At 34.4% G+C, this 27586-nt stretch overlaps 1 protein-coding gene across 2 annotated transcripts; it reads right to left on the bottom strand.

Annotated features, from left to right (window-relative positions):
- Positions 1-627: 627 nt before the first annotated feature.
- On the bottom strand, positions 628-14019 carry LOC113714587 (ran-binding protein M homolog). Of its 2 annotated transcripts, none has more exons than XM_027238504.2 (10): positions 13102-14016; positions 11284-11430; positions 9351-9437; positions 7957-8002; positions 6552-6628; positions 5902-6064; positions 4582-4650; positions 2988-3047; positions 1611-1697; positions 628-1161 (listed from the first exon to the last, which is right to left on the bottom strand). In XM_027238504.2, the coding sequence occupies exons 1-10, from the start codon at positions 13482-13484 to the stop codon at positions 904-906; spliced, it is 1377 nt and encodes a 458-aa protein (XP_027094305.1). In that variant the 5' UTR covers positions 13485-14016; the 3' UTR covers positions 628-903. The 2 variants fall into 2 exon arrangements, with proteins under 2 accessions (XP_027094305.1, XP_027094306.1); XM_027238505.2 differs by having other exon boundaries at positions 1043-1161; positions 1604-1697; positions 13102-14019.
- Between the last annotated feature and the right edge of the window lie 13567 nt (positions 14020-27586).

Below are 27586 nucleotides of genomic sequence, written 5' to 3'. Positions count from 1 at the left end.
AGTTTTGGGTATAAATCCGTCTACTTACTCCTAATTTCTTAAGTCACACCCTTTCCCTATTGAAAAAAAAAAATTATTAAAATAAATAGTAGTACATTAAACAGCAAAAAAAAAAAAAAAAAAAAGGAAACACGATTATGTTACATAATAATAGATAATAGATAACATATAATAAATAGATAAGGATCGACAGATTGTGCATCACACCTTAAATTAGAGTATACACAATCTCTGCCAAGGAAGCCTTAGCTAATGACAACAGTTGAGTCCTTAAGAGCTCCTAAATTCAAATCTCCCTTCAGCCCTCTTATATCCGCTCCTTTCCCTGTTAGAAAGAAAATTTTAGAAAAGTCTCCCGGTACTCAATTTACCGCAACCCTTTCTGGTTTGACAAGATCAATTGGAGAACACTAAAGTAACTGGTATCTAGAGATCTGTGTATCACCTATATTAGCTCGATTCTGGTAACCACCAGTGTAGAACAAAGTTTGTTCTCTCCAGCTAGAGAGAGAGAGAGAATCCTCTATGGACCACATTAGGCAATGGACAGTTGACGTCAATTGGCAGAAGGAAAGAAAGTAAGAGATGCTTATCCCGTACGGCAGGTGCATTATAACTGTAAAAACATTAGCATTAACCGCTATCTAGATTATTGCTATAACATCAATTGGTCAAGGAAGCACTTTTGTTCATCGCTTATGTTATCAGGGTACAAACTTTACAGCAGAGGAACCCTCGTTTAGAAGACTAATATTACTGACAATTTAGGACTTACACAAGGCCCCCACTCAAGACACATCTCGGACCCTAAAAGCAATTTTACCGCCTGTGCTGAATAGGTAAAGCTCAATATGTACACATGGACAGAGGTAGCAATCTAGTTGTATTGGCAGTAAATATATGTCAAAGTAGTCGGCCCAGATAAAATGCTTCACCCTGATCACCATTCAACGACCGCTTCTCTAAGAAGCATGCAGTTAGCTGCCTGAGTAATCTCTCAAGACAAGAATGCAAGCAAACTCTTGCATCCGCGATATTAGGATTTGTTGATAAGATCATGGAATTAACAGCATCAGCTACAATTTCTCGCTGAGAATCTTCAAGAAGATATCCAACTGAGGACTTCAGTGGTTGTTCATATGCTAGCAATGCCGCACAATCCTGAGGAGAGAGAAGGGAGTACTGGAAGTCATTTTAATATGTTACCGACAGATTTATAACAAGAAGTGAGATGCTTTAAAAATTCTTCATAAACGTTCTCCTCTCCAGGTCTCCAAACAGGAAGCCTATGGTCTGTCCAGTAACATAAATTCCACAAGATTTTAAAACTTGGCGTTGTGAATTAGTTGTTTAATGGTTTCAGTTAATTCATGGATGTCCTTTATAAACAAATTGAAACAAGATGCACGGATTTCCATTAATTTTGCAAATGTACATTTATAGAGCTTACAAGTGAATAAATCTAACAATTATGGTCAAGAAGCATAATTCTAACAAGACAATGGTTTCTCCATACTAGTCAGATAGCCAGATTTTGACCACGCTGAATCAGTATTGCAGTGAGAGATCCAGTCAAACAATATATAATAGTGAAAATGTATACCAGGTACCTTAACCAGATCGTCAACCTCAGTCAACCTGTAAAACTTTTCGAACTCGGTTCTGCCAAATACCACCGCCTCTTCCAACTTACCGATCTGAAAATAACAGCAGGCATCACTTGCCAATCTTAATGCTCATTTTAGAGCTAATTTTTGAAATAATAGCCACAGAATATCCAAGACATGCAATATCTAAGTATCAAAGTGTCCTAAGGAAAGAGTTTGAGTTGGCATTCAAGAATAGTAATACACCTACATGCTTTTTGAAGGAATAAGAATGAAGAAATAATAAGAAGACAAAAGTGAGGCCAATACCTCATCACATAATCACAAAACTGTTACAAATACATTGGTAATTTTCTTTAACATCGAGTTCTCATTAACTTGCGGATGTGCCTGAGGTCAAATATAACATGTTTAGCTCAAACGGAGAACTTCAAAGACTTAGACAAGCCCTATGAGATAAAATCTCATGTAAAGTTTAAAGTGGCAATAAGGGGGCCCAAAAGCTACTCATAGGACGTGCTAAAAGGGAACTATCTAATTGACAACTGCTTCAATAGTAACATTACCAATATTCTGCCACAGTATGAACTGTGGAAAAACACTGCAAGCTTTGCTATGCTGACGAATAAAATGCTACTCAGCAACAATTCAAAATGTCACTCCTATCCATTTGCATGTCTTTCAGGAGAATCCATCAGTGCATCAACGTCTTTGGACCCAGATCTAGGTTGAAATTTCTACAGTTAAACTCATTGGAGAGGGCTTGTGATCTTAGGAAAGGTTAGCATGATGTTTAACTGAAAATGCCATTCTATGGACTATTTATTGCCACCCTAACTTAAATTCATTTACAAACTTAAGATTGAAGAAACATCACACTTCAGCTCAGGGTCAGCTGCCACACCATCCAAAGACTAATCAAATTAGACTGGGGAACCTCTGACAGATTCTTGGAATTCAAAACCAGGAAATATTTTGGTGCTGTCAATTGACATCTAATCATTCCAGTCTTTAAGGAAGCAATCAACGAGTAAGGGTTTCATTAAGTCTTTTCCACCTAATAAGTAGACAAAGGTTAGAGAGTCCCTTACTCTGTTAAAAACAGTGCAGTAATTTCGGCCCTAACAAAGAACATCAAGCATGATCAGGAAGTACAAAATTCCAGTTGCCCATGGAAACATATCTGTTCTATCCTCTCATTTTCCTTAAAGTACCATTTTTAATAACTTTTAGCATTACATTTGATTGAGACAAGAACCATATACCAGAACCATATAGCAATGCGTATAACACATTTATAAGCATCAAAGGACAGAATGCAGACAGTTGGCCAAGCAATCAAGCATACAACTCAAACTATATAGAGAAAAAGAATATTACCCGAACAAGCTCAATGAATTTTTGACAGTGAAGCAGAAAGCACATAGCTGATTTATTGTCCTGCACAAAGCAAAACCAATAACTAAGATCAGGAGACTAATCATCACGTGAAAAATAAATATTACTTCAGAAGTCACAGGGGAGACAGAAGCCAAAGAATTTTACAGCAAGTTGATTGGCTGTAACCAGAAAAGCCTGTCACTGGAGAAGTCTGTCTTTATTAATTAAGTCAATTTTTAAGCAAATGCTAGCTGAAGAACAAGTGAAGAAAGTGGGGCCATACTCAATTTAACAGGGAAAATAGGAAAACTACAAGCTGATATCAATGAGAGAGAAAGAAGATGATGTCTAGCGAATTTCTTTCCACCATCAACCATTTACAGATCTATTAGTTTTTAGGCCTCATGCTGTGAGAATGATGATCATGACAGAAGCCCAATGAGAAAAAAATAACCGGTTAAAGAATGAGAAAAAAATTCATGGCACAAAATTTCAGTAGAACCTTCATAATTACATCTAGTTGAAGCAATTTTGCTGGTTCACTTTAAAAAATCAATAAACCAGTTTCTTATCAGTGGAATCATCTTGAAACTCAGTAAATCAGTGTCTTAATTATATTTCTTATCTTTCACTCAAGCAGGCATAGCTTAATACACCTCCAGAACCATTCGAGAATGATACATCTAGGCCATTCAAAACTACGAACTTGACTGTCCAAGTTGTATGCATAGGAGGATCAATAATTAAGCAAAAGGTGTTGTTCCACAAAAAGATGAACTTCTGAACCATATCTTGGCAAATTGTACTCCTTGACAAAAGAAGTATTATCAAAGTTCCCTCAGCTTTAATTATATTTCTTATCTTTCGCTCAAGCAGGCATAGCTTAATACACCTCCAGAACCATTCAAGAATGATACATCTCGGCCATTCAAAACTACAACCATGACTGTCCAAGTTGTATGCATAGGAGGATCAATAATTAATCAAAGTGTTGTTCCACAAAAAGATGAACTTCTGAACCATATCTTGGCAAATCGCACTCCATGCCAACATAAGTATTGCCAAAGTTCCCTCAGCTTGAATTTTCTGTAGGTTTGTTTGAGAAGTTGGCCTCATCAACATGAGTTTAATAAAACAGATTTTCGTACCCCAAACTGGTATTATCAGTGGATCTCCACAGCATTTGTGACTTAAGAACGCAATCACATCTACTTCAAGAAGCTAAGATCAACAACAAATATTTTACTTATAGCCTCACATACTAGTTGATGAATGGAGGAATATGCCCTCAATTAAGAACCAAAAGGAAAACAAGCATTGTTTGGCCAGTGCTCACAGTATTTCGCATTTAGCCAGTAATTTCTAACTAAAGGAAGTGAAAAGTTACATGTTGTCTGATATAAAGCTCAGCTGATAGACAAGGGGGAAAAATAAAAAAAAAAAAGAAAAGATAGGGAAGGACAATAAAGCTCAGCCAGTAATAAACAGTACTAAGAGTAGGCATGAAATGCATAACAAGCACAAAAATAAGAACTTACTAGAAACACAGTTTATGCAAATAAAACTGACATCTATAGGATCAGTATTCGTTTACCTGAACAATCTGAGGATACCACATGCGAAGCTTGTCAAATGCATCATCAATCTCACCACTCCTAATTAGCTGCACAGGTTGCAAATCAAGGTTACTTGGAGTTCTTACACATTTATCATGAGAAAAATGAAACTAAAATAAATGAAGCGATTGGCATGTAGAAGTTAAAAAGAGAAGCCAATTCAAAATAAGAGATTGGCACGTAGAAGCTAAAATAAGTGAAGAGATTGGCATGTAGAAGCTAAAAAGAGAAGCCAATTCAAGCAAGAAAGTTCTTTCCAAGGGTAAAAGGTAGGAGTTAAATCAGCTAAAACTTTGACGCATCAGAATGACAGCATATACAAGAACAAGCGAAATCATGCTGAGTTAAGATTTAGAGGCAAAGGAAATGACTAAAAAGGACAATCCAAGGAAAGTCTTCACGAAATAGAATTAATTTCAATAAGATCACTTAGTATCTCTAGGTTTTACCAACAACTTGGAAAACAGAATGATGCACAAGAATTGTGCCTATGAAAATGGAACACATTGCTCGCTCAAAATTAGGTCAACAAGTGAACAAGAAATTGACGATTCCTTAACAGTGCTTTCCCATCAAATATCTTTTCTATGAATTACGACTAACCATGTATGCAAGAGATTTGGTGAATAAGTACATAAGTTACGCCAACATACACCAGCAGATCTACTGAAACAGAAAAACAAAAGTTCCAAACAAAATTCAGTTCACTGTTCCACCAAATACCAGAAATTCCAACAGTGTATTAGTACTTATTCTGTATACATTTTAGTTGGTTAAGATAATTATTACCCTGCAGATCAATGTGTTAAGAAACTCTTCAGCTAACACATGCTTAACAATAATTTAAAGGCTATTAGTTAGTTAACAAGCAATACTTGTTTGCATGTCTCCAGTCATTAATTGCAAGAAGGGTAGAAGCCCGCAAGAACTCATAACAGGTGCACTTCCAAGAATAATGACCATTCTGTAAAGCTAACATATTGCCCGAGTGGGATGTCACTATATTTTCCAAACAAAACTAAAAGGAGACCCAGAAACAAAAATTTTATGATCAAAACATTTATGAATATAAAAAATAGTTCTAACCTTGAAAAATTAATGATTTTTCAGTAAAAGAAGAAAGCAACATAAGCAACCATTCAGATATGCTATACCTAGATAGCAAACAGCTTAGCCCCTCAGTTACAACTAAAAGCATCATTGAAACAAGAAATCAAAATGAACAGAAAGTGCTCTCATTCTTCTGTAGCATCGCACTTGTCAAACAATTATGAGAAGCATGCTTCTAGCATTTATACCTGACGAAGAGTCTTTCTGTGATTCATTGCATAAGTGATCTCAGTATCACTGGATCCATTCTCCTGACCTAATGCGATGGGAGGAACAGTACTTCTACTAGCCATGTCAAACTGTTTGAGCGTTTCTTCATATCCATAATATTGTAAGTAGGAACGGATAATTCTGGAACCCAAAAAACTACATAAATATTTTAATGATGTAGTTGTAAAGCTGCAAAGATAAATGTGGAACTCTACAAACTCACAAATACAGAACTTGTAATATATACACCAAACACATCATACACAACAAAGTACATGAAATGCATCTGCCATGGCGAAGGCTCCCATACCAAAGGCATGATACTGGTCTGTTGTCTTTCAGAAGATAATTTGAGCATGCAAAAGCACAATTCTCATGTCTAATAGTAGTAGTTTGATGAAATTGATCTTACTTTCTTTAACTTGATGACGCATTGGTAACAGGCAGATTCTTGATGAAACACATTTTTTTTTCTTATGTGAACATTTAGAGGAACATGTACTTCTGTTTGTCCACAATTTTGAGACGATTTCAAAAGTCTATTCGACAGACAATGCAGCCTTGATTATTTGAATTGCTATCTCAGAACACCAAACATTATATAATTTACATTGATATCTAGACTTACTCATAACTGGCATTCTGTGATATAGATATCTTATCAATTGTCATCTGTTGCTTTCTTCTTTCCTCTGCTTCAAACGCCTGATTGAATAATATGAAACAAAGAAATTAGAAGAAACAAATATTACTCTAGCAACAGTTACCTAGTACTTTGGTTTAATTTAAGATATCATATTCTGCTAAGCTGAATAACATGACATAAGCCCACATACAGGTAGAATACGATGATCAGGGACAGTTATGGGTACTGTGTGTAAGCATTGTGGTTGACCAAAAGAACAAACAAAACATTCTAGATTCTAAAATATAACACACTTTGCTGGTATATGTAAGAAATTCAACAGTAATGCAGAAATTACCATAATCGGAGACAACCATGGAAAATAATCAGAGAGCAGAAAACCAATGCTGATAGTAAGTGAACCTTTTCCGAGATAAATTATTATTACCACCTCTGAACTTTTTGTAGATGCTAGAATAGGTTAATGAGATTCCTTGTTAGACTTGAGCGCTTTCGCCCACTTTTAGGTAGGACCTTTCAGGAACAGTCACTTGATTGTCTTGCTCTCCAATTAAATATCAAATTCAAAGCTTATGCACCATATAGAGGGGTAAATTATCAATCTTTAAGGAGTATTTATAGACATTTTGGCTGATGCATTTATCAACTAAACACTGTACATACAGTTCTCTGATAGCATGGGGCCCACAAAAAAAAAAGTATTAATAGTTTCCTGATGGAATAGAGATTACATGGCCAAAACAACACATACAGAATCTCGAGAAGCTAAAATTCACCTAGAAATTTTGGGCAAAGTGGATTTACAGGTAAGAGAATCAGCTACTACTAGGAGTATGGTTTGATGGCCATTTTATGCAATTCCCAACTGCTGTTTTCCAGCAATTAAGTGAGCAGGGTAAAAGATCACAACAGTACTAGCTCTACAAACTCTTGCAACTTAATAGTCAGCTGAAAAGCAAGTGAAGCGAATATTGGTAGGCTAAAAACTCAAGCCTAATTTTTCCTTTGATTCACTTATAAGTTACTTCATTAGGACAAAGATTTTCTGCAATAACTGGGTTGATGATCTAACATGGCAGGCAAATACTCATATCTTAATCCGAAATTACAAGGTACAACGAAAAAGTCATTATACCTGGTTGAAAAATCCCCAAGAAACCACTAGAGGTCAGAAATAATGAAAAGAGAGCAACTTTTTAATACAACCATCTGAAATGCAATTGATTACCTAAATTTGACAAAGGGAACCATTTGTAAAATCTGAGTGCAATCATTACCATCAAGGGCCAAAAAGCAAAAAAGCCATAATTGATCCACCTTAATAAAGATCTGACACACCAACTTGGACATGAATAGAGATCATGAAGAATTACCAAGAAAATCATACCTTTAGATCAAAAACAAATGGGTCCTTTCCAAAGTTGACCGTTACCCTGCCACAATACAGTCAAAAAACAAGCATAAGAAAAGTTCTAGTTTATATAAGAAACCATGAATAAACTGGAATAACTCAAACAAAATAGCAATTTGAACAAATATTGTTACAATTACTAAGAGAAAAGATACATGCCAAGAGTGCAGAAAAAGAAAAGAACTTGGAATAGAAAATATTAAATGACAAAGTAGCAATATAGTGAGAGCACATGCATGGTACAATTGATTATAGATGTCACTACCAACTTAAACCCACCAACTAAAAAGGTAGTTGGTCTATGTTGCAATTCATATTCAATACAGCTAACAAACATATAGTCAAACAGCGACACATCAAAAAGATTATCGGGTTCCAGAAAACGGAAAAAATTATAAAGAACAGAAGAGTAATAAGATTTACTTTTCAGAAAAAATGAAAGTTTTTTTTTATCTTAATATTTCCAACCAGGCAATAAGACAAATTTAGCATTCACTAATGCATGGTAAGTGTGGTGCGTTTGTAAAATACATAACACTGCAAGCTTTATTGTCAGGCATGCTTTACCAAGAGAAAAGTAAGCAAATGCCCAAGGTAATCCTTCATCATGCTTATTGTGCTTGTATACAATGGCTGTGAAAATTGCCTTCCGAAGGTGCTATAGCCTCTTAACAAGTCTTGATAATCAAATACAGAAGAAAAACACTTCTTTAAGTAAATTACAAGAGTCTCCACAAGTAAACTGAACGCTTATCATTTTTAAATGGCATGATACTCAGCATGTCATTGGTGTCCCAGTTAGAAAACAGATCCACATTAGCTCTGCTGACCTCTTTATTAGGGCACTACAATGGGCCATAACCATTCCTTATTATGAGAATTACACTTTACATAGTCTATAGGTTTTTTCTACTTTTTTTTTAACCTCCAAACATAACAAGCATTTGAAAAGAGAAACCTAAACCTTCAGCATTCTTATCTTAATACAAACCGATTACCAATAGTCTGAATAAAGTACGATTATGAAAATCAATGCCCAAGCATTGTTAAGCCTATTTATCTTTGCCAAGTTAACGCTCCTTCACAACCATGGCCAGCATAAGCGAGATCTCTGAGAATGTTCAAGGCACCTTGAGAATACCAGAAAAGATGGTATACAAAATTTTCAGATCTGGAAAAGTTTGTCTGACTACCCATCGACCTTATTATTTGAAAATCGGCACTGCACATGAATATTAGAGATTATAGGAGCTATAGACTTGTATAACAGCTTTTCAATTAGCCTGAAAATGTTCCGTCAATCAAGAAGTTGAAATATACATATAAAAAATGCAAGAGCATATAAGGAAAAACCAAAAGCTGCTACATACTCCTCATTTTGGCTATGAACAGCAACTGTAGGAAATAAAGGACCTTTGACATCCTTGGCCACAGTTCCCACTACTTTCCCATTTTTCCTGTACCAAAATAATTCAACAACAATTTTGAGAATGTTAACAAGCATAATTTACAACTGGATGCAGGGTTAACTACAGCTCTAAAAGGTCTTATTACTGACAATTAGCTCTCCCCACAATGAAGTAAACTTACAGAAAGGGAGGAAAGCCAATTTCGTTTACCTCAAATGTCAGAATAGTAGAAGCAAAATTACAATGGTAAAATACACTAAATCCCTTTGTGGTTTGAATAATGGTCATGAAACCCCCTCATTGTTTAAAAACCCTGAAAGAACCTCCTTGTGTTTTGGACTAAACTGGAACATGGAAGGAAATCATCTCCACTAACAGAAGCTAAAGCACACTCACCTCATACGTGAGTACAAGTCATAAATTACGTTTTTTTTTATATTATAATCAACCTTTCTCCACAAAATACCCCTACTATTACAGGTTATGTCACCTGTAAAATTTTTTTAAAAAAAAATTCTCACCATATCTCATTATTAATTGTATTTCTTCTATTATTTTCTTCTTTCTCCTTCCCCTTTTTTCCCATTTGTTTCTTTTGCTTCTTCTTGTCTGATTTGTGGTCAATCCTCTAGCTGAACTGGCATGGGCGGTGGGTTATTCAGAGCTGCCACCGCCAACAGCCATCCTGCCACCAACCACCTCTGGCCACCATCTCCAGTGATAATTTTGCCAATTTTTCTTCCCATATTTTAATTTTCATGTAAATCATGATTTGGTTTTTGAATTCTGCCAGAAAAAAAAATGATGAGCTGTGTAAAAGAACAATTGCAAACAACATAGATTGTTTTAGATTACAATTTTCCCGTTTCTTCGCGCTTCTAGAGTTTCACAATATCAACGCTTCTCTTTCTATTAATTTCAATCTTCATCAAATCAAGAGGCAATTAAAGCAAATCAAAATTTGAAGAAAAACACTATATCGTCTTTATTTCACAATTTGAAGAAAAGATGATTTTTTAACATGAATCTATGAATGAAGCAGATTCAGTGGCAAAAAATTTTTAAAAAAAAAAGAAAGAAATTAAAGATAGCATATTCATCTTCTTCGCTGATGGTGAGCAAAAAGCTCCAGAGTAACTTCGTCATCAGCAGCCGCAGTGGCGGAGGTGCAATCTTGAAGGTGTTTTCTCTCTCTCTATTGTGCTTCGGGGGTTCATTGCTGGCTATCTTAATCGGCTGAAGAAGAATAAAGAAAGGACAAAAGGTAACGAATAAAAACAAAAAAAAAAAAGAGAGAGAAAGAAAATAAAGGAAGTTGACGGTGGTGGCTCATTAGAGTACTGGAGATCTTGGTATAGATAGTCGATTGCGGAACTTGGACATCTTAGAGTTGATGACAATGGAAGATGAGCTGGTGTTGGTTGGGGTGAAAGAAAAGAAAAGAAAAAAGGAAGAAAAATCAAAACAAGGGCCTGGTGCAGATCATTTGCAGCTGGAGAAGATAACATATCTTCTAAAATTTCAAATAAACTCCTTAACTATCTTTCCTTTACCAAATCTATGTAGAAATATTTTAAAACTAAAATTGAGGCTCCCACTTAATTTTTTGGTATTTTAAATTAAGAATAGAATCGAAATTTCATGGTTCTTTGTCAATAGAGACGGTTTCCGCCCACTTCCCAGATTAGTCCAAAGCACAAGGAGGCCCTTTGGGTGTTTTTGAACATAAGGGGGGTTCCGTGACCTTTGACGAAACCACAAGGGGGTTTCTTGTATTTTACCCAAATTACAATGAAACATGCTGCTTATTAGTTCAATCTGCACTCCACAATCACTAAAATAAAACAACATTATCCATATTGTACAAGAAAGTAAAAAAAGATGGTTATCTTACGTGAAGAAAAATTCCTGTGCAGAGTAGTTAATGCCACAACCAACAGTATCACCAGTTGTATAAGTTGGGCCAAATGTTTCTCCTTTGCCATGTCCACGGTAAAGCAAACCATCATCGCCATGATATCCATAGCTGTTTGCTTCCCAACTGTCAGAAACAAAAGTTCCATGATGAAAATGGTGGCAAAAGTTCAATTACTTCCTACCTGTCTCACAAACATGCACTCAAAAAGAACTAACAAAAATGTCAATAACACATGGATTTTGAAATGAATGTCAGATGGGAATCCTTCATTCAATTCTCCTATTGAGCATTAACAGTACAGGAATGAGACATCTGGAATGCACTACAATAGGTTCCAAGATACTCTTTTAAGGTATTAAGCTTCTCCTCCTTTCTTCACCCTCCCCTACTTATATAACATCCACTCCCTCAAAAATAAAACAACAGAAAAGAAAGCAAATGAGCAGCAAGGCATCTGACTTTTACTGTAAGGGTGAGGCATGCCTTTTATATCTACAGAACAGAATTCATTTTCCTGAATTTTCTAAACAGAAATTAAGTGATATGCCAGTTATCCCAGAAATTAAGTGATATGCCAGTTTTCCCAATGTGTCAATACAGAGTCTGACTCCAGTCCATAGCTAATGTATTGGAGCCACATGTCAAAAAAGCAATAAAATTAGAAGACAAGCAAGAGAAGAAGGCAACCCCTTGCCAAAGAAACTATTTTCACAAACAAAAATACATAAACATCTTATTTCCTCCTACGGCTTCTGAAGCAAGCACACTGTTATGTATTGACCTTTGTTTTCCTTTGCTCGAGCCTTTCATCAGCTCTCTTAGAAATGACATTCCAAAGTTTCCTTACAACAGATAGTAAGCACAGAAATGACTACTCCAATTCATTTCATTTTATACTCATTAAAATAGGACCTGTTGCACTTCACCACTTTTAGCAAGCCCTTAGAATACGTTCCACTAAATCATGCTTTGAGTAACTGCTTTTACCTCGGGGAAATTTATCTTCTAAAATCCATTATCAACAGCTATACCATAGGTTCTATACCAACAAATGCCATGTATAACCCACAAGAAGAAACAATGTACTTATGTCAGTACCCCAACCTAGAATCTAGTCAAAAGTGTAGAGTAACAAAAAGACTCTTAAAGCACCAAAATTAAGGTTTGGTCCAAATTTCTTGACGTAAGATACTTCAAAAGGATATCCAAGGTGTCATTGTTTAATCACAAAACAGCAAAATTTAAGAGGGGATAATGAAAATAAGACGATCCACAGATATATTGCTCATGTCTTTCATAGATCATTTAGAACAGCTTTGTAAATACAATTTTTAGCTCTAGCTAGTGAGCCAACCTAATCCGGTTAGCAACTCCAGACAGCATCCTAAAACATCTAATACATAGGAACATGAGACAACCATAAACAAGTAGCAGTAATATTAACCACTGCAGCATACTTCACCCCCGTCTCATGCAAGAAAATGACCGAAGTTATCCCAATCAAGAATACCACAATCATTATCTGTATGTTAGTCTCTGTTTATCTTAAACACAATATCTACGATCTTGTGTGCAAATCACAAACAAACACTCAAACATCCAAAACAAAGATCAATTCTCAAATTTATCCAAAAATCCGATAAACCCTACCATCAAATTGAACTCTTTTAGCACAAAAAACCTCGCATTTCCAATTCAAAAACATAAGAAATCATTTCAATTGAAGATTTTCAAACTACAGTAACGAAAATAACAATAACTAAATCCAAGAAACAACTAATCTCGAATCCTAACCCAGGTTGGCGGCGCATTTTAAAGCCCGAGGCGGTGAAACCAATAGCAATCTGGCCTTTAGCACCGGCATTCTTAACAAAGATTTCGAAGTAATAAACCAGCCGTTTCAACGGCGCCGGCTTGTTCGCCTGAACAACGCCGACATCGTGACCGTGCAAATTTACAGTAGGATACTGAACTGATAGCTTATCCGACAAAACCACTGAAAACATTCCCGAGCTGTTAAACGTGTCCAGCTCCGTCGGCTCCTCCTCGAATTCCGCGTCCTCCTTTGACGAGGAGGAAGTCGACGTAGTAGCTGTCGCGGCGGCGGCTGCTGCTTTCGAGTTGAAACGCCATAGTTCTAGGAAGTGGAGGCCAATTACGTCATTTTCTTGCGCCATTTCTTTCTATTTTGGGAAGGTAGACTGGCTCTGGATGCAATATGTGTGTGTTTTCACCGTGTGATTCTCTGTGAGGGAAGAGGTGAGGGAAACGATTACGAGGACATTTTAGGGATTTCGATTAGGATTGGAATTTCGGAGCCCTAGAAATGGCGAAAGAGTACGACGGAAGGAAGGAAGCAAGGACGAAGAAGACGAAGACGATGATGATGAACAATCGGTGATTGAAGAGGGGGTTCTGAGGTAATTAATCCGTTAAGTTTAACATAAGCATTAATTACATTAGACTCCTTGGATGTGTTATGCAATTGCATTTTGTTCCCCTAAATGCAATCGATACTTGCTAACCGCCTCGCCTAGCGCTAGCGGGAATATTTTGCCTGTCCTTTTATTTTTGAGCAAAAATAAAATTTTGACCTTTTTATTTTTGAGCAAAAATAAAATGTCTACTTTTAAACCAAAGAATTGAAGAAATCCTTCAATTGAGCTCTAACCAAATTATCACAAATGAACTCCCTGATTGACCAAATTACAGCTGCTCCATTATGAGTAACACATCTAACCCAAAATAGTGGTAGTCAAATGGCAAAATTGCCCTACACAAAAAGCTATATTTACCTTTGTTGAGGTTTATCTAAATTACAAAAAGAACCTTAAAATTTGCCCGCCATTGCTCCAGACTCCAGCCACTACTTCCATCATTGTCAAACGCCACCTCTACTGTCAGCTAACACGAATGTCGATGTCTCCTTTTTTTTCCCCTTGCTTTCTCTCATTCCTTTTCTTCGTCCTCTTTCCCCTCTCCTCCTCTCCTCTCCCCTTCCTTCTCCTTTCCCCTTTCCCCTCCTTTTGGTCATGCAATTGTGTGACCAAGGGGAGGGCGAGGGGACGACTAAGAAGGGGTGACAAGAGAGAAAAAGAACAAGAAAAACAAAGAGGTAGTTGGTGGTGACGATGCTGGCCAGCGGCGATAGTGGTGGGTTGAGGCAAGGGGGAGAAAGAAGAAAGAAAATAAGGAAAAAAATTTTTTGTGTGTTTTGAGTATTTTGAGATGTGTCTTTTAAAATATTTGGAGAGTTGTTTGAGTTTTCTGTAATTAAGGAGTTTTAAATTTCCTAGTAAATTTAGTTTGCTTAGTATGCGTAAATGTAGAGATATTTTGATATTGGAGTTGTCCAAGTATTTATGCATTTTTTATGCTTAAAAGTACCCATGCAGTTTCAAACTAAAAAACAAGAGTAAAGACAGAATCTAATACGGTTCTAATTAAAAAGAATACTATTGGAGAGAGAGGGGTCACATAGTGATATGAGAGTGCAAAAGAAAACAAGATTTGATATGTTAATGGAATATGTTAAGTATAGGTGAAGAAGTTTTTGTTCTTCTGGTAATCGTCCTCTTCATTTTTATTCTTCAATTTTTTGTGTAATTCTTTGTGAATTTCCTTTCCTTTTCTTAAATCTACAATAAAACAATTTTTTCTCTTTTCATTTTCCCTTTCTTTTTTCCATTTTACTCTTGTTTTTTTTTTCGATGCTATACATTAGGAAAAATCGTTTAAAACTTCTCTCACATTTTGGCAAATAAATTTTTTTCATCCTTCACTTAAATGTTAACTTTATATCCATTATAAATTCAAATTAGTAAAATTTTGGCTTAACTTAATTTTTCGATCACTTTTTTAACCTAAAATCACTATATGACTCACATGCAGTCATTTTTTTCATATATAAAAAGGTCAGATCCTATCTTTTTAGTAGCAAAAATGAATATGAATTGAATCAAATCTCACCTTTTTAGGAAAAATAAATAAGGTTCGAGTCAAACCCTACTTTTTTTAGAACAAAAATGAATATAAATCGAGTCATTTGACTAACTACAAATGAGATCTAACTCTTTTGTCCCTAAAAAATGACCATGTGTGGATCATTGTTGCGCTCCATTTTATAAAAAAAATAGAAAATTGTTTTAAAAATGAGTTTTTTATTTTAGAAAATAAAGATAAATGGCCTAAAATGGAACTAAGAATATGCGACGGTTTAGATCCAAAATAATAGTTTAAAAGGGATTTTTTAGAAAAAGAGAGTTGCCACTTATGATTAAGTTTAGGTGTACCAAATCATCCAAAATATATTTTTAATGAAAACAAATAAAACCCTTTTAGACAACTCTAAGTTTTTTAAAATGAGAAAAAAAAATTCGGGAGTCACGGTTGAAAAAAGGGAAGGCAAAGATTTGATCGACTCAAATCTAGGACATTCTTTCAACCAAACCAAGGTTAATTTCAAGATTTGGTCAAAAAAATTTTCTAATCTAACCTATAAATTTATCACATTTTGGATGCTTCTAAATGAATGCAAACCTAGACCTAGATGATATCGGGAGTAACGAAATATCTTTTCAAAATTTAATTAGAGCAAATCACATTAATTGTGAAACCTAAAAATAATCTTTCGACAAGGTCACGAATATGCAAAAACCGAGACTCAAAAGAAGGAAATTATAATATTTTTTTTAATTTAAATAATCATTTATTTAAAATGTAGACAAAACAATTACAAGAGAATTGAAGGGTGCTTCCCCCTACTGAGGCACTAGTCTATAGGACGGGTTAAATATGCATGACCTAGAAAAGAGAAATGTAATATAACGGGTACGGGAGACTAAAATTCGTGACTCAGTTTTCCTTCTTATAGAGGGGTAATAGTGAACTATGACTAAAAAATCATACTCGCCCATTTTTCATTTTTAAAAGGTGGCTCTTCTAATCTAGTCAAACAAATGAATTAGCCTATTTTTAATTTTCTAATGAAATGCAAGTCTAAATGACATTATTTGCGCGTATAAAGATAAGGGAATAGGGGGATGTATCATGCAAATGAAAATAACCTAAAAATAGAAAAAAGGTATGAGATGTAATAAATGTCATACCAAAACATGAATCTATCATATCGATGGCCTAAAGGGCCTAGTGTTGGATTAATCAATTTCTACAAATTCTCATTAACGTTACACTAGTGAGAAATCAGAGAATGAAATTACAACTAGCATTGAATTAGTGTGGTGACGTCATGCACTCATTATGAATAAATAAAGCATATAAAATATAATTAAAATAAATAAACATATAAGGCACATAGAACACATAACACATAGGCATAATATCTAAATGTAACAATACTAAAAAAGCAAAAAAAATACATAAGCACACAAGCGCACAAGTATGCAAACAAATAAGACTTAATTATTACATTTGGGGGTCCTAACTATGATCTAAAAGGGAAATTTTTAGAAATAATAAAACCTATCTATTACATTTGTCTATCTAAATACATTTTCTTGGCAAAAGAGAAAACCTTCTATTATAATTTGGCATTTAAAATACCCTCCAAAATAATCAAAAGACTTAAATCAAACATAAAATGAATAAAAAACTAAAATAAGTAGATAAAGGGAAAACACATAAAACATATAATCACACTTAAAAATATATAGGAGCACATAAAAGGGTTTAAAGAACAATAGAGGGTACATTTCTTGAATTAGTGGTTAAATGAGGTAGAGTTTGCCCTATTTGTACTCCAAAACCAGCAAAAAATTGTCAAGGCATTAATTTAATTAATAATTTAAAAGAAAATATAAACATATAACAAATTCACTTTATTATTTTAAAAATATGAATAAACATAAAATTCCTAAAAATTTACAAATTAGATGCATTTAAATGAAGCATGATTAACAATTAAAGAAGATAAACAATTGTAATTAAGAAATCAAAACATTAGGGATTCAATTGCAAAAATTAAAAAAATTTAGGGTTATATTATAATTTTTGAAAAATTAGGATCACAAGTAAATAAAAATAAAGTTTAGAGACCAAAATGTAATTAAATTGAGGACTTAATTGAAAGAAATCTAAAATATTTTGGGTCACAATAAAATTACTCAAAAAAGCAGGGACCGAAATGCAAAATTTGTTCCTGACTTCGCCAGAAAAATAACATTGGGGCATTTCTATATATTTTGGGCCAAAACCCTTCGGCCCATGGAAAATAAATGGGTCATTTTGTTAAAACAAAGAACCAATCAACCCAACTTATTTTGCTAAACTAAACCTAATAAAAAAGTTAGGTTTGAACATCAAAGCACATGCACAAATGCAACGCGAAACCCAACACAAAATAAATTCTTAACCCCCTTTTTCAAACTCTTGAGTTCAGATCTTTTCACATACATGAAACTCATGGTATTATGAACTCAACCAAACATCAAACAAGATCCAAAAGACTAAATAATCATGTGAAAATGAGGATCTAAGTTTCTTGAATATAAGCTTCTATGGACACACTCAAATCCTTACATGAACATCGAATCGAACAATGAAAGGTCATGGAAATACCTAAGAATGATTTTGGACTAGATTGAAACCAGAAAAACACGAATGGAAGCAGATTTGTTGAAGCTTCAAACGTGTACCAGCGAGATCAAAGTAGCAACTTTGGGGCTAGATTCGAAGGGTTTCTGGATGTTGGTTCCAAAAGATTTCTAAACGAAACTTACTCTACCAAGTTCCTAGATTATGCAGAAATCAAAAACTCCTCAAACGAAGCTTTATCGAGGAAGAAAGCGAGTCTAAACAGGGGTGACTAATCAGTCTTTTTCTGGAAAATTTCTGGAAAATTTCTTTTGTTTCTCCGTTTTTTCCTTTTCTTTTTCCTCTCTCTCTCTTTTTTGCTGTTTCTTCTTACTTCCTTTTGCCCCTAGAAACCCTTTTTTTCCTTTGTAAATGAAACTAAGCTGCAAACCCCAATCTCAATGGTGGAGATGAAACTGGTTTTTACTGGCTCATTTCGATCCGTTTGATGGTCTCTTTCTAGATGTTTCTTGATAATTCTCACAAAGGGTGAGGTGGTTCTTTGTACTGTTATGCTTGGAAGAAAAGAAAGGGAAGAAAAATTCAATTTTGTTGCTTCCAAAATTTGCCACCAATTCACGTTCGTTTTCTGTATACTATTGAGAAGGAAAATAAAGTGCACCCAAGCGTGAATTTTTTTTTTTTTTTTTTTGGAAAAAGGAAGGAAACTAGGCCAATGGGCCCTCTCTTGTCCTAGCCTACTTCCAGGCTTTTTCATAGGTTTTTGCTTGGACTTTGCGAAATTTTTATTTGGGTTTTGGGGGGAATTTTTGGTTGGGTTTTGAGGAGAATTTTTTGGTTGAGTTAGAAAGGAAATCTCTACTATTTTTTTTTAATTTTAAAAATTCCATTTTTCTTTTCTTTTCTCCTACAAAAATAAAATAAAAATGATTATTTAAACAATGATATAAATAAAGACACAATAAAAATTAACAAAATTTTTTGAAAAAAAGTTAGTGTCTAAAGTTTGCTTCTCTTTGTCTAGAGTTTCAAAGAAATTCAAGATGAAAATATAGACATTAAATCATTTACCTGTCTCTTCCGATTGCAGCTGATCAAAATAAACAAGCAAACACCTAATTAAAAATTATCAAATAGGAAATGATACTATGACATTGCAAAAGAAATGGCCGAAGTCGTGTAGAACTATCTACGTATCCTTGCCATGAGAATCAGGTCAAACGTAGTTCAAATGGAAATAAACTATAATGAAACAAAGATGTGTTTTTGTATGGGATCTCTCCAAATATAAAGAAATCAGACTTCTCAGAACTTTCTAAACATGAAACACAAAACAGGTGATAAAACACAATTGCTAAACAAAACAATCAAGAAAAGTAAGTTGTCATAGTGACAAAAGATACTCGGAGGAACGTAGTTACGTTTCAAGAAAGGGGATATAAGAGTGCGTGGCAGACATTGAAACTTGCTAACAGTAAACTAAATGTGATTGTCCTGAATCCAGGCTGTTCAGTGGGATTCAACCCAAACCCAAACAACTAGTAAAATTTTGAAAAATCATTTTAAAACTAGATTGATCGGTGGGATTCAACCCAAACTCTAATAACCAATAGATTAATGGGATAAAATTCAAATCCAATTAAATAACAAATTGATGGAATAAAATCTGAATCCAATTATATAATAAATTGGTAGAATAAAATCCAAACCCAATTAAATGATAGATTGATGGATAATACCCGAACCCAATTAAATAACAGATTGATGGGATAAAACTTGAATCCAATTAAATGACAAATTTATGGGATAAAATTCGGGTCCAATTAAATGACAGATTGATGGGATAAAACTCGAGTTCAATTGAATGATATATTGATAGGATAAAACCTAAACCCAATTAAATGACAGATTGGTAAAATAAAATTCGAACCCAATTAAATGACAGATTGGTAAAATAAAATTCAAACCCAATTAAATGACAGATTGGTAGAGTAAAACTTGAACCTAATTAAATAACAGATTAGTAGGATAAAACTCAATTCCAATTAAATGACAGGAGAAACGAAAATGCATTTCAATTAAATGAAAAGACGTGCAGCGCTTTTGCTATTTTTCTAAGTAAATATTGAGAATATTTATAGAATCAGATATTACCTTTACAAAAATTTGTCCCAATGTAGATTGAGTTCAGATAAAACAAGTGATATTCTTTCTTCTCCCTTTGAGAAGGTATAAATAATGGTCGTGTAATCCAACCTGTAAAAAAGATGGAAACAACTGCGACAAAATATGATGCCATCACCGTGTGATCCCTCGAGTCTTGAGAATCATGTAAACTTGAGTTTTTAGATGTTAAAAACTTGGAAAAATTGTCTCGTTCATAATTATTCTGCAACTTATTTCAAATCTTCTAGTATCTGTATTAGTCAACCATGCTGTCTGCCATGATATATACACGTCTATACACCTATTATGATAAATTATATGATTGTCTCCTGGTAAAATTCAATTAAAAATATAAACTCTCTCCGTCCCATATATTTAGTCATATTTGAGGATATATACTTTTTATACATTGTACATTCCACCAATTTTTTTTTGTTCCACTATTGCCCTTAATCACGTGTTGGTCAAAGTAAAAAGTAGAAAGCAAATCATCACATTTGTCTTTATGCATCATTAATGAAGGGTATAAGGGAAATTTTAGAGTGTGAAGTAGTTAGAAATGTCAATTATAAAAAATATTTTGGGATAGTCAAAAAAGGAAAATATGACACTTTTAATGGGATGGAGGGAGTAAATGTTTTAAACAAGATTATTTCATGCAAAGATACAAAACAAAGAAAAAATGGTATTCAACAACAAAACAACCTTTATTAAATTTATGAAAAATGACTTAAGCACTCTAAATGAATCCGCATTTGACTAGCCAGTTTGTGATGAGAAAAAAAAAGATCACATTTAATCCCTTCTGATATCACCTTTCTAGAATTCAGTGTTGTCAAAAGAACCACAGTACGAAAAGAAACCCAAATGAAAATAGTCACTAGCTATTCAATCCATGACCATTCTGTTTTCCTATTCATGACTCTCTTGTACTAGGAATCCTTACCTTAGTGCCCTTTCGGGTTTTCACTAAGGTTTTTTTTCATTCATTTTCATCATTTTTTTCTTTTTTTTTTTTTTACTTTTTGTTTACTTTTTTTTTCTTTTTTTTTCTTTTTTGAAAATGTGCCCTTTCGAATTTATACCTAATGAACAACTTTGATGTCAGTCTATATCAATTCAGAAATATATTTCAAAATTGATGATATTAGTGAGACAATCCCTCCCTTATAAAAATTGGTGAAAGTGTATTTACATCATTTGCCACTTGATTAAGAAATTTTCTATTAGAAATATTGCAAAAGGTGGAAGTCTGGAGGTTTTTAACTTTCGTAATGGGGTCAGGTGGGGTGTTAAGAAATGTTAAGGTTTGAAAGCAAATCTTTTAAGGGGTTTAAAATAATATTAAGATTGCATCCTACAAATTTTGCCCCAATATAGGACTATTAAAACTAAAAAAATTGCTCTGATTTTTGTCTTTGATTGGGCTTTCTCCTTTTTTCTTTATTTTGTATATATTTTCGTTCTTTTTTGCTTTTTTCCTATTTTTCTTTTCTCTCTCTTTTTTTTTTCAAAAAAATCAAATGAAAAATAAAACCTGTCCCAGTGTGGGGTATGCGATCCTCAGGAGCTGCCAAACGAAAAGAGTAGGTCATTTTGAAGGTTCAAAAGGAAAAATTAGGGATAAAATGTTTAATCGAAAAGGAAGAAAATCCGTTTTTTAATCCACCCTGTGCAGTAGTTCAAAAGAAAACTTATCTAATCAGTTGAAAAATTTCTTGCACATATCTGAATTAATTAGTTGAAAAAAAACTTGTCCATCCATCTGCAAGAGAATGAGAGCTCATCCGGGCAATACCTTCTTAATGATGAAAAGTCCCTGCCAATTTGAGGCAAATTTTCCTTTAGATTTATCTTGAGCTGGAAGAATTCGTTTCAGGACCCTGTCTCCTTCTTCGAATAGGCAAGATTATACTTTTTTGTTGTAAGTATGAGCCATTCGCTTTTGATAACATTGTCTATGACAAACAGCATTTAACAACATTTATCAAAAAAAATTTTCAAAAGGGAAGATGATCAACAATCCAGTTTTACATACCTCCTTCAAGAATTGTTGGGAACTCCAAATTTTCTAATGGTTCACTCTCATAAGTAGCTCCGACAAATAATTGGGATAAATTCACTTCCACTTCATCAATCGAATTTTTTTCATCTGACTCGGATATGATTACTCCCGACGAATGAGGAAAAGTGAAGTGCAGTGGTGGGATGTTCACGTCAATTTGTTTCTCTTCCTTTTCTGTCTTCTTGCAAGGCTGCATCTCCCTTTTATCCTTAGCAATCGGTCGAAATCCTAACCCAAATGTGTTCTTTTGCACTGGAAAGTCTATCGGCTCTAAGATTTCTTGCAGATTTCATCCAAAGCCTTTCCCAATCTCGTATCTTTCTTGGATCATCTCTTTGGCTATCATAACACTAGTTTCTGAAAGATTCGATTTCATCAATAGCTTCTCTTTAGATATACATCCCATTGAAACAATGTCAGCAACATGATGAAAAGATACTAAAGTTTTTCTACTACTTTTTTCCTTTTGATTCAGAGTTAACGATCATAGTACAATCATTTTCAGCGAACACAGTGATCAGTTGGTCATTCACAATAAATCTCAATATATAATGGAGAGAGGACGGCATTGAGTTAGATGTGTGAATCTAGGGTCATCCAAGTAAGAGATTATACACACTTAAAAAATCTGTAACTTGGCAAGTAACTTGAAATTGAGCGTGTCCAATCTCCAATATTAAATCAACTTCACCCACAGACTCCTTCCTGGTGCCATCTTATCCTCTTACTACAGTTGTTGATGGATGAAATCTAACATCAAGAAATCCTAACTTTGTAAGAATATTCCACGGACAGATGTTTAAAGTTGAACCATTATCTATCAAGACCCTGAGTGCTAACTTTCCATTACAACGCACTGATATATACAATGGTCTATTGTGTTCAAATCTTTTCGAAATCAAGTCGTCATTAGAGAAGGTAATATGATTGAAAGCTAGAACATTTTCAATGACGTAGGAGAATTTTTCAAGAGAAATGTTCATAGGTACTTGAGATTCATTCAAAATCTTAAGCAATACCTCTCCATATGACTCGAAAGTCAAAAGCAGATTTAAAATAGAGAGTTGAGTGGGCATTTTATCCAACTATTTTATAATCTTGTATTCATTCCTCTTTATCAGTTTTAAGAAATCCAGTGCTTTCCTTTCAGTTACCTGCATTTTTGTTGACGAGACATCCTCCTTGGCTGTTGATTGAATATAAATTTCAGAATCGGTCACAACTATTTCAAATCTAGTAACAGCAGTCACTTCCTCTTTCGGCATCTCTTTATCTCCAATCAATATGGTGGGCTCACTATAGTTTAACGGCATTTCTTGCAGATTATGAACAGGTGATTGTTTTAGAAATTCAAGTACAACAAGTTCTAACAACTCCCATTCAAAAGGCGGTAAGTCTAAGATGAAAGGTTCTCTAATATTCCCAATTTCGAAGGTCTTCTCTTCTAGCACGAATGGCTTGTCAGTTATTCCAATTATTTCAATCTCATCTACAATATATTGAGCGGGCTCTTTGAACTCCTCATCAAGGGTGATGGCTCCAACAATGCCCTTATGCTCAGCGAGAAAATTTTACAGACGTTCGACCCTTGTTCGCCTCTTTTTCTCAATGGTATATCACCAGTATAAATAATATCTTGAATTTTATGCTTCAGAGTCCAAAAATTGACAGTTGAGTGATCGAAACTCCTAAAATAATAAGGGCAAATAACCTGAAGATCATAACTAGTAGGAAAGTCACTAGGACAAATCTTGGGAGGTACAACTCCAATCTTACTAACAGCCTTAAGTTGTTCATACAGTTGGTCAATGGGTCTGTTTTAATTGATAAAGATTCAAAATTAATTTTGGATTTGAGTTCCATTGGTTTGACAAGAATCATGAATTGGGAGATTTGAGAGAGTAGGTCTTGGATTATAGATAGAGTGAGGATGACTTTATAAGGTAGGTTAAAAAATTTCGAATGGTGCTGGTGTATTTGTATAGTTTGATCGGGGACAAGGAGGGTTGATAGTGGTATGATAAATAGGTCTAGGGTTTAAGTAGTGTGGATAAGGAGACGAGTATGTTGGGTGATTTTGAAATCTTGATCTAAAAGAGGGGTCTTGATCCCACATAAAAGCAATTTCTCCTTCTTTTTTCTTAAATTAGGGGTTCTTTCCCCTATTATTTTGACCTTGCAAGGATTCCAATTGTACTTTTAAAGGTGACACATCGATAATTTTTTTATTTTCGCAAATTCATCATATTATTTTAGTTTCTTGACGATAGTGGCAAACAAACTCCTAGTCATGCGAAAAATCTCTTCAAAATATAGTGGATCATGGGTTTTGATAAGCGTACAGACAATCTCCTCTTCAGTCATAGAGGCTTCTAAATTAGCAGCCAATTTCTTCCATCATTTTACATATGTGTTGTGATCTTCTGAGGGTTTCCTCTTAGGTCCTTCAAGTGTTGTTCGTGTAGTTGCAAGCTCATAGTTATACTCATACTATCTCACAAAATTTGTTGATAAATCCAACAAAGTCTTCATTTTTTCAAATTTCATATTAGAATACCAATTCAGAGTGTTGCCTTCCAGACTTTTAAGGAATAATTGCACTAGCAAGCTTTTTTCATCCATAGATTTGTCAAATTTGTTAGGAGACATTTTAAAATGCATTTTAGGATTTTCAGTTCCATCATACTTACAAAATTTTAGAATTTTAAAATCAAAACCAGTTGCACGTTTGGAAAAAGACACAGTTCATCATAATATAAGCTTCCATGCTTACTCAATTCTTGATTTTTCTTCATGAACTCATTAAATCGATCTAATCTCTTCAGTAAATTCTTGTTAATAGGATTAGTGTATTCATCCATTCCTATCTTCTCCTGAAAGGTAGTGTCCAACATGAACGACTCTGTGGTGGGGGGTTGGGGTCCTTGAGAATTAGGTAAGATATTTGGATTCATCTGTAGGTAATCTTAGAGAATTCGGTTGTTAGTCGAGTAAATCAAGGAAATGCTTGGGTATGTTTGTTGAAAGACAGGATTGAGGTAAGTGAAAGCACCCTCAGGTGGATTTGTAAAAGGTGGAACAAATATGGTTTGAATATTGGACATATGGGGGTGGTTGGTTATCTGGTTCAAGTTCATTATCATCAATAGGTATATGATCATTTTGGACACCACCATGACTGTTTGAAACCAACTAATCAGCCACTCCTCTTTGCGTCAATATTTTTACATTTAACTCATTGAATTTATTCAACATTTCATTCAATTGGACCCCTAAAGATGCGACATCTGATGAGATAATCATTATAGATCTTTCCGATGATTGTGGGTGCAAACTCATGCTTATACGGTTTCTCAAAATGCTACTGTACAACCTTGTAACCTGAGACTTTTATGTGTAGCTATATTTGAAAGTACCTGAATTTTAGAAGAGAAATCAATTTAGAAGTTCGTTCTTGATTAAACTGCTTCAAAAGAAAAGGAAAAGAAAAGAAAAAAATATGAGTTAGTAAATATTTAAATAATTTGGATGTATGTCTTATAGGGATGCCCTTTTTACTCCAAGAGTTGGCCTAATATAATACACCACTTTTGAAATAGGACCTATGGCTACAGCCTGCTAAAACTTCAGGACTGAAATGTCAATAAGAACTTTGCAAGAGAAGGAAAGTCATTTCATAGCCAAAGTTGCGGAACCGATGTACATTAGCTACATCATTTTTTGAAGAAGATTTCTTACAAAATCATTAAATATTTTTCAACTTATCTATTACAGCATCCTTTCGCTCTCTAGAATAAGGATTTTTTATACACTCAGGTTGATCATACAATTCACTATATTTTCTTTTCAATTCTTAGTGTTTTTCTCTCATTTCTTTGGATGACCTTTTATTTCTTTCTGCCAGATCTTTGTTGACTTCTACGGATTGTTTCAATTGTAAATTTTTTCTATCCTTTGCCTCAATGATTGCCATCAATTTCTTGACCTCTTCGGATTGCTCTTCTCGTGGCCTTTGTGCGCCAACATCTCTAAGCCAAATTTTGTATTGTGGGGTGACCAAATCATTTGTTTAAATTCCAGAATATAAGCAATACTCGCATTATTAGACAATGTTTTCCAAGATTCAATGAAGAGTATCTTTATTGGAATTTAGTTCGGACAGATTTTCTTATCGAAACTAATGGTGAATTCGATTGGATCGGGTGTAGGTGGTGATTCTTGAACACGTCCTAACTGTCTAAGAAACTTTTTTGGAGTGTAAGTCATGATACCTCAATGGTATAAAATCTGATGACTTAGTGCGAATAGCATAATTGAAACAGTCGGTCCAATCCAAAATCCACTTGGTTCTCTAATCTAGTAACGTCTTTAGGAAATCTAGGTATTCCAATGCACATTTCGGCTGACTATTTCGATCGACCCTTTTGTGGTGAGTCACTATCTAATTGTATTCAATCAAGAGTAAACTATTAAAAGCTGGTAATTGTCTCCTAAAATGCTCCATATCTCACATATATATAATCAAATTCGAACAATGAAAGAATTTTATTCCTCTCTGGCAATTAGTATAAGTGACAAATATATCTGTCAACATGGTTGGCACTATGGAATGCTGTCGATTCTTAATTCCCAGAAATAGGTCAAACATGAGTTTAGTGATTTTGAAAGTGACCTTCTTATCCCTTCTCGAAAAGAGGTAAGTCCCAGCCATGACTAGTCCATATACTCAAGGTCTCTTGCGCTCTTACATTATCTTAGATGTAAACGAAAAGTTCTCAAAATACTTCTTGAACCCATCTCTTAATGCAAAGCTATCAAATAAGAACTTTACATCTATACTTTGATCAGATCCTCGTATCACAGAATCTTTCAACCCAATGAAGTGACAAAACTGAACCTTGCCAGAGAGAAATGGGAATATCACGACTATGCTATGTATTGACAAGTTAAGAAGATCAGTTATCTCTTCAATTGTCATAGTCATTTCTCTGTTTTCTACTTTAAATGCCGAACAACTAGGATTCCATAACTGTATCAAAATCTCTACCAGGTAATCATCTGATTCAATGTCCTTAAAATCTCCGATTGGTTCTAGGTAAGATGCCACTTGACGAATTTCACTAGACGAGAGAAGCGTGGACCACCTCCAAATCTCAATTGGAACTACCAACAATTGTTTGATTCATCGAAAATTGTCTATCTGAAACATAAAATCTAGGGCAAATACCTTACCTACATGACCCATTTCTCTAGTTTTTGATGAAAATTAAACGTGAAAATCTCATAGAGGGCTAGATACCTAGGGGAGAAAGGTTAGCATAATTCTAAAAATGGAATTTGCTAAATGGCATTCCCTCTAAACTTAATGCATGATGTTCATTTATTAAAACAAAAAAATATGCAACAGCAGAAATTAAACATGACCTAAAGGCACCTTTTTTATATGTCAGGGTAAGTCTAAAAATGATGTGCAATTATTAGAATACTTAATGCAAT

Source organism: Coffea arabica, chromosome 10c (assembly GCF_036785885.1).
Source record: "Coffea arabica cultivar ET-39 chromosome 10c, Coffea Arabica ET-39 HiFi, whole genome shotgun sequence".
NCBI classification, from domain to species: domain Eukaryota; kingdom Viridiplantae; phylum Streptophyta; class Magnoliopsida; order Gentianales; family Rubiaceae; genus Coffea; species Coffea arabica.
Note: the sequence above shows the minus strand (reverse complement) of the source record. Positions and strands in the feature narration are given on the sequence as shown.

Coding starts and splice junctions, on each gene's coding strand:
- LOC113714587 (XM_027238504.2), bottom strand. CDS start 13,484: ATGGCGCAAGAAAATGACGTAATTGGCCTCCACTTCCTAGAACTATGG. Junction 9,438..11,283: donor GCACAGGAATTTTTCTTCAC/GTAAGATAACCA, acceptor ATTTTGGTACAG/GAAAAATGGGAAAGTAGTGG. Junction 6,629..7,956: donor CATTTGTTTTTGATCTAAAG/GTATGATTTTCT, acceptor TTATTCAATCAG/GCGTTTGAAGCAGAGGAAAG.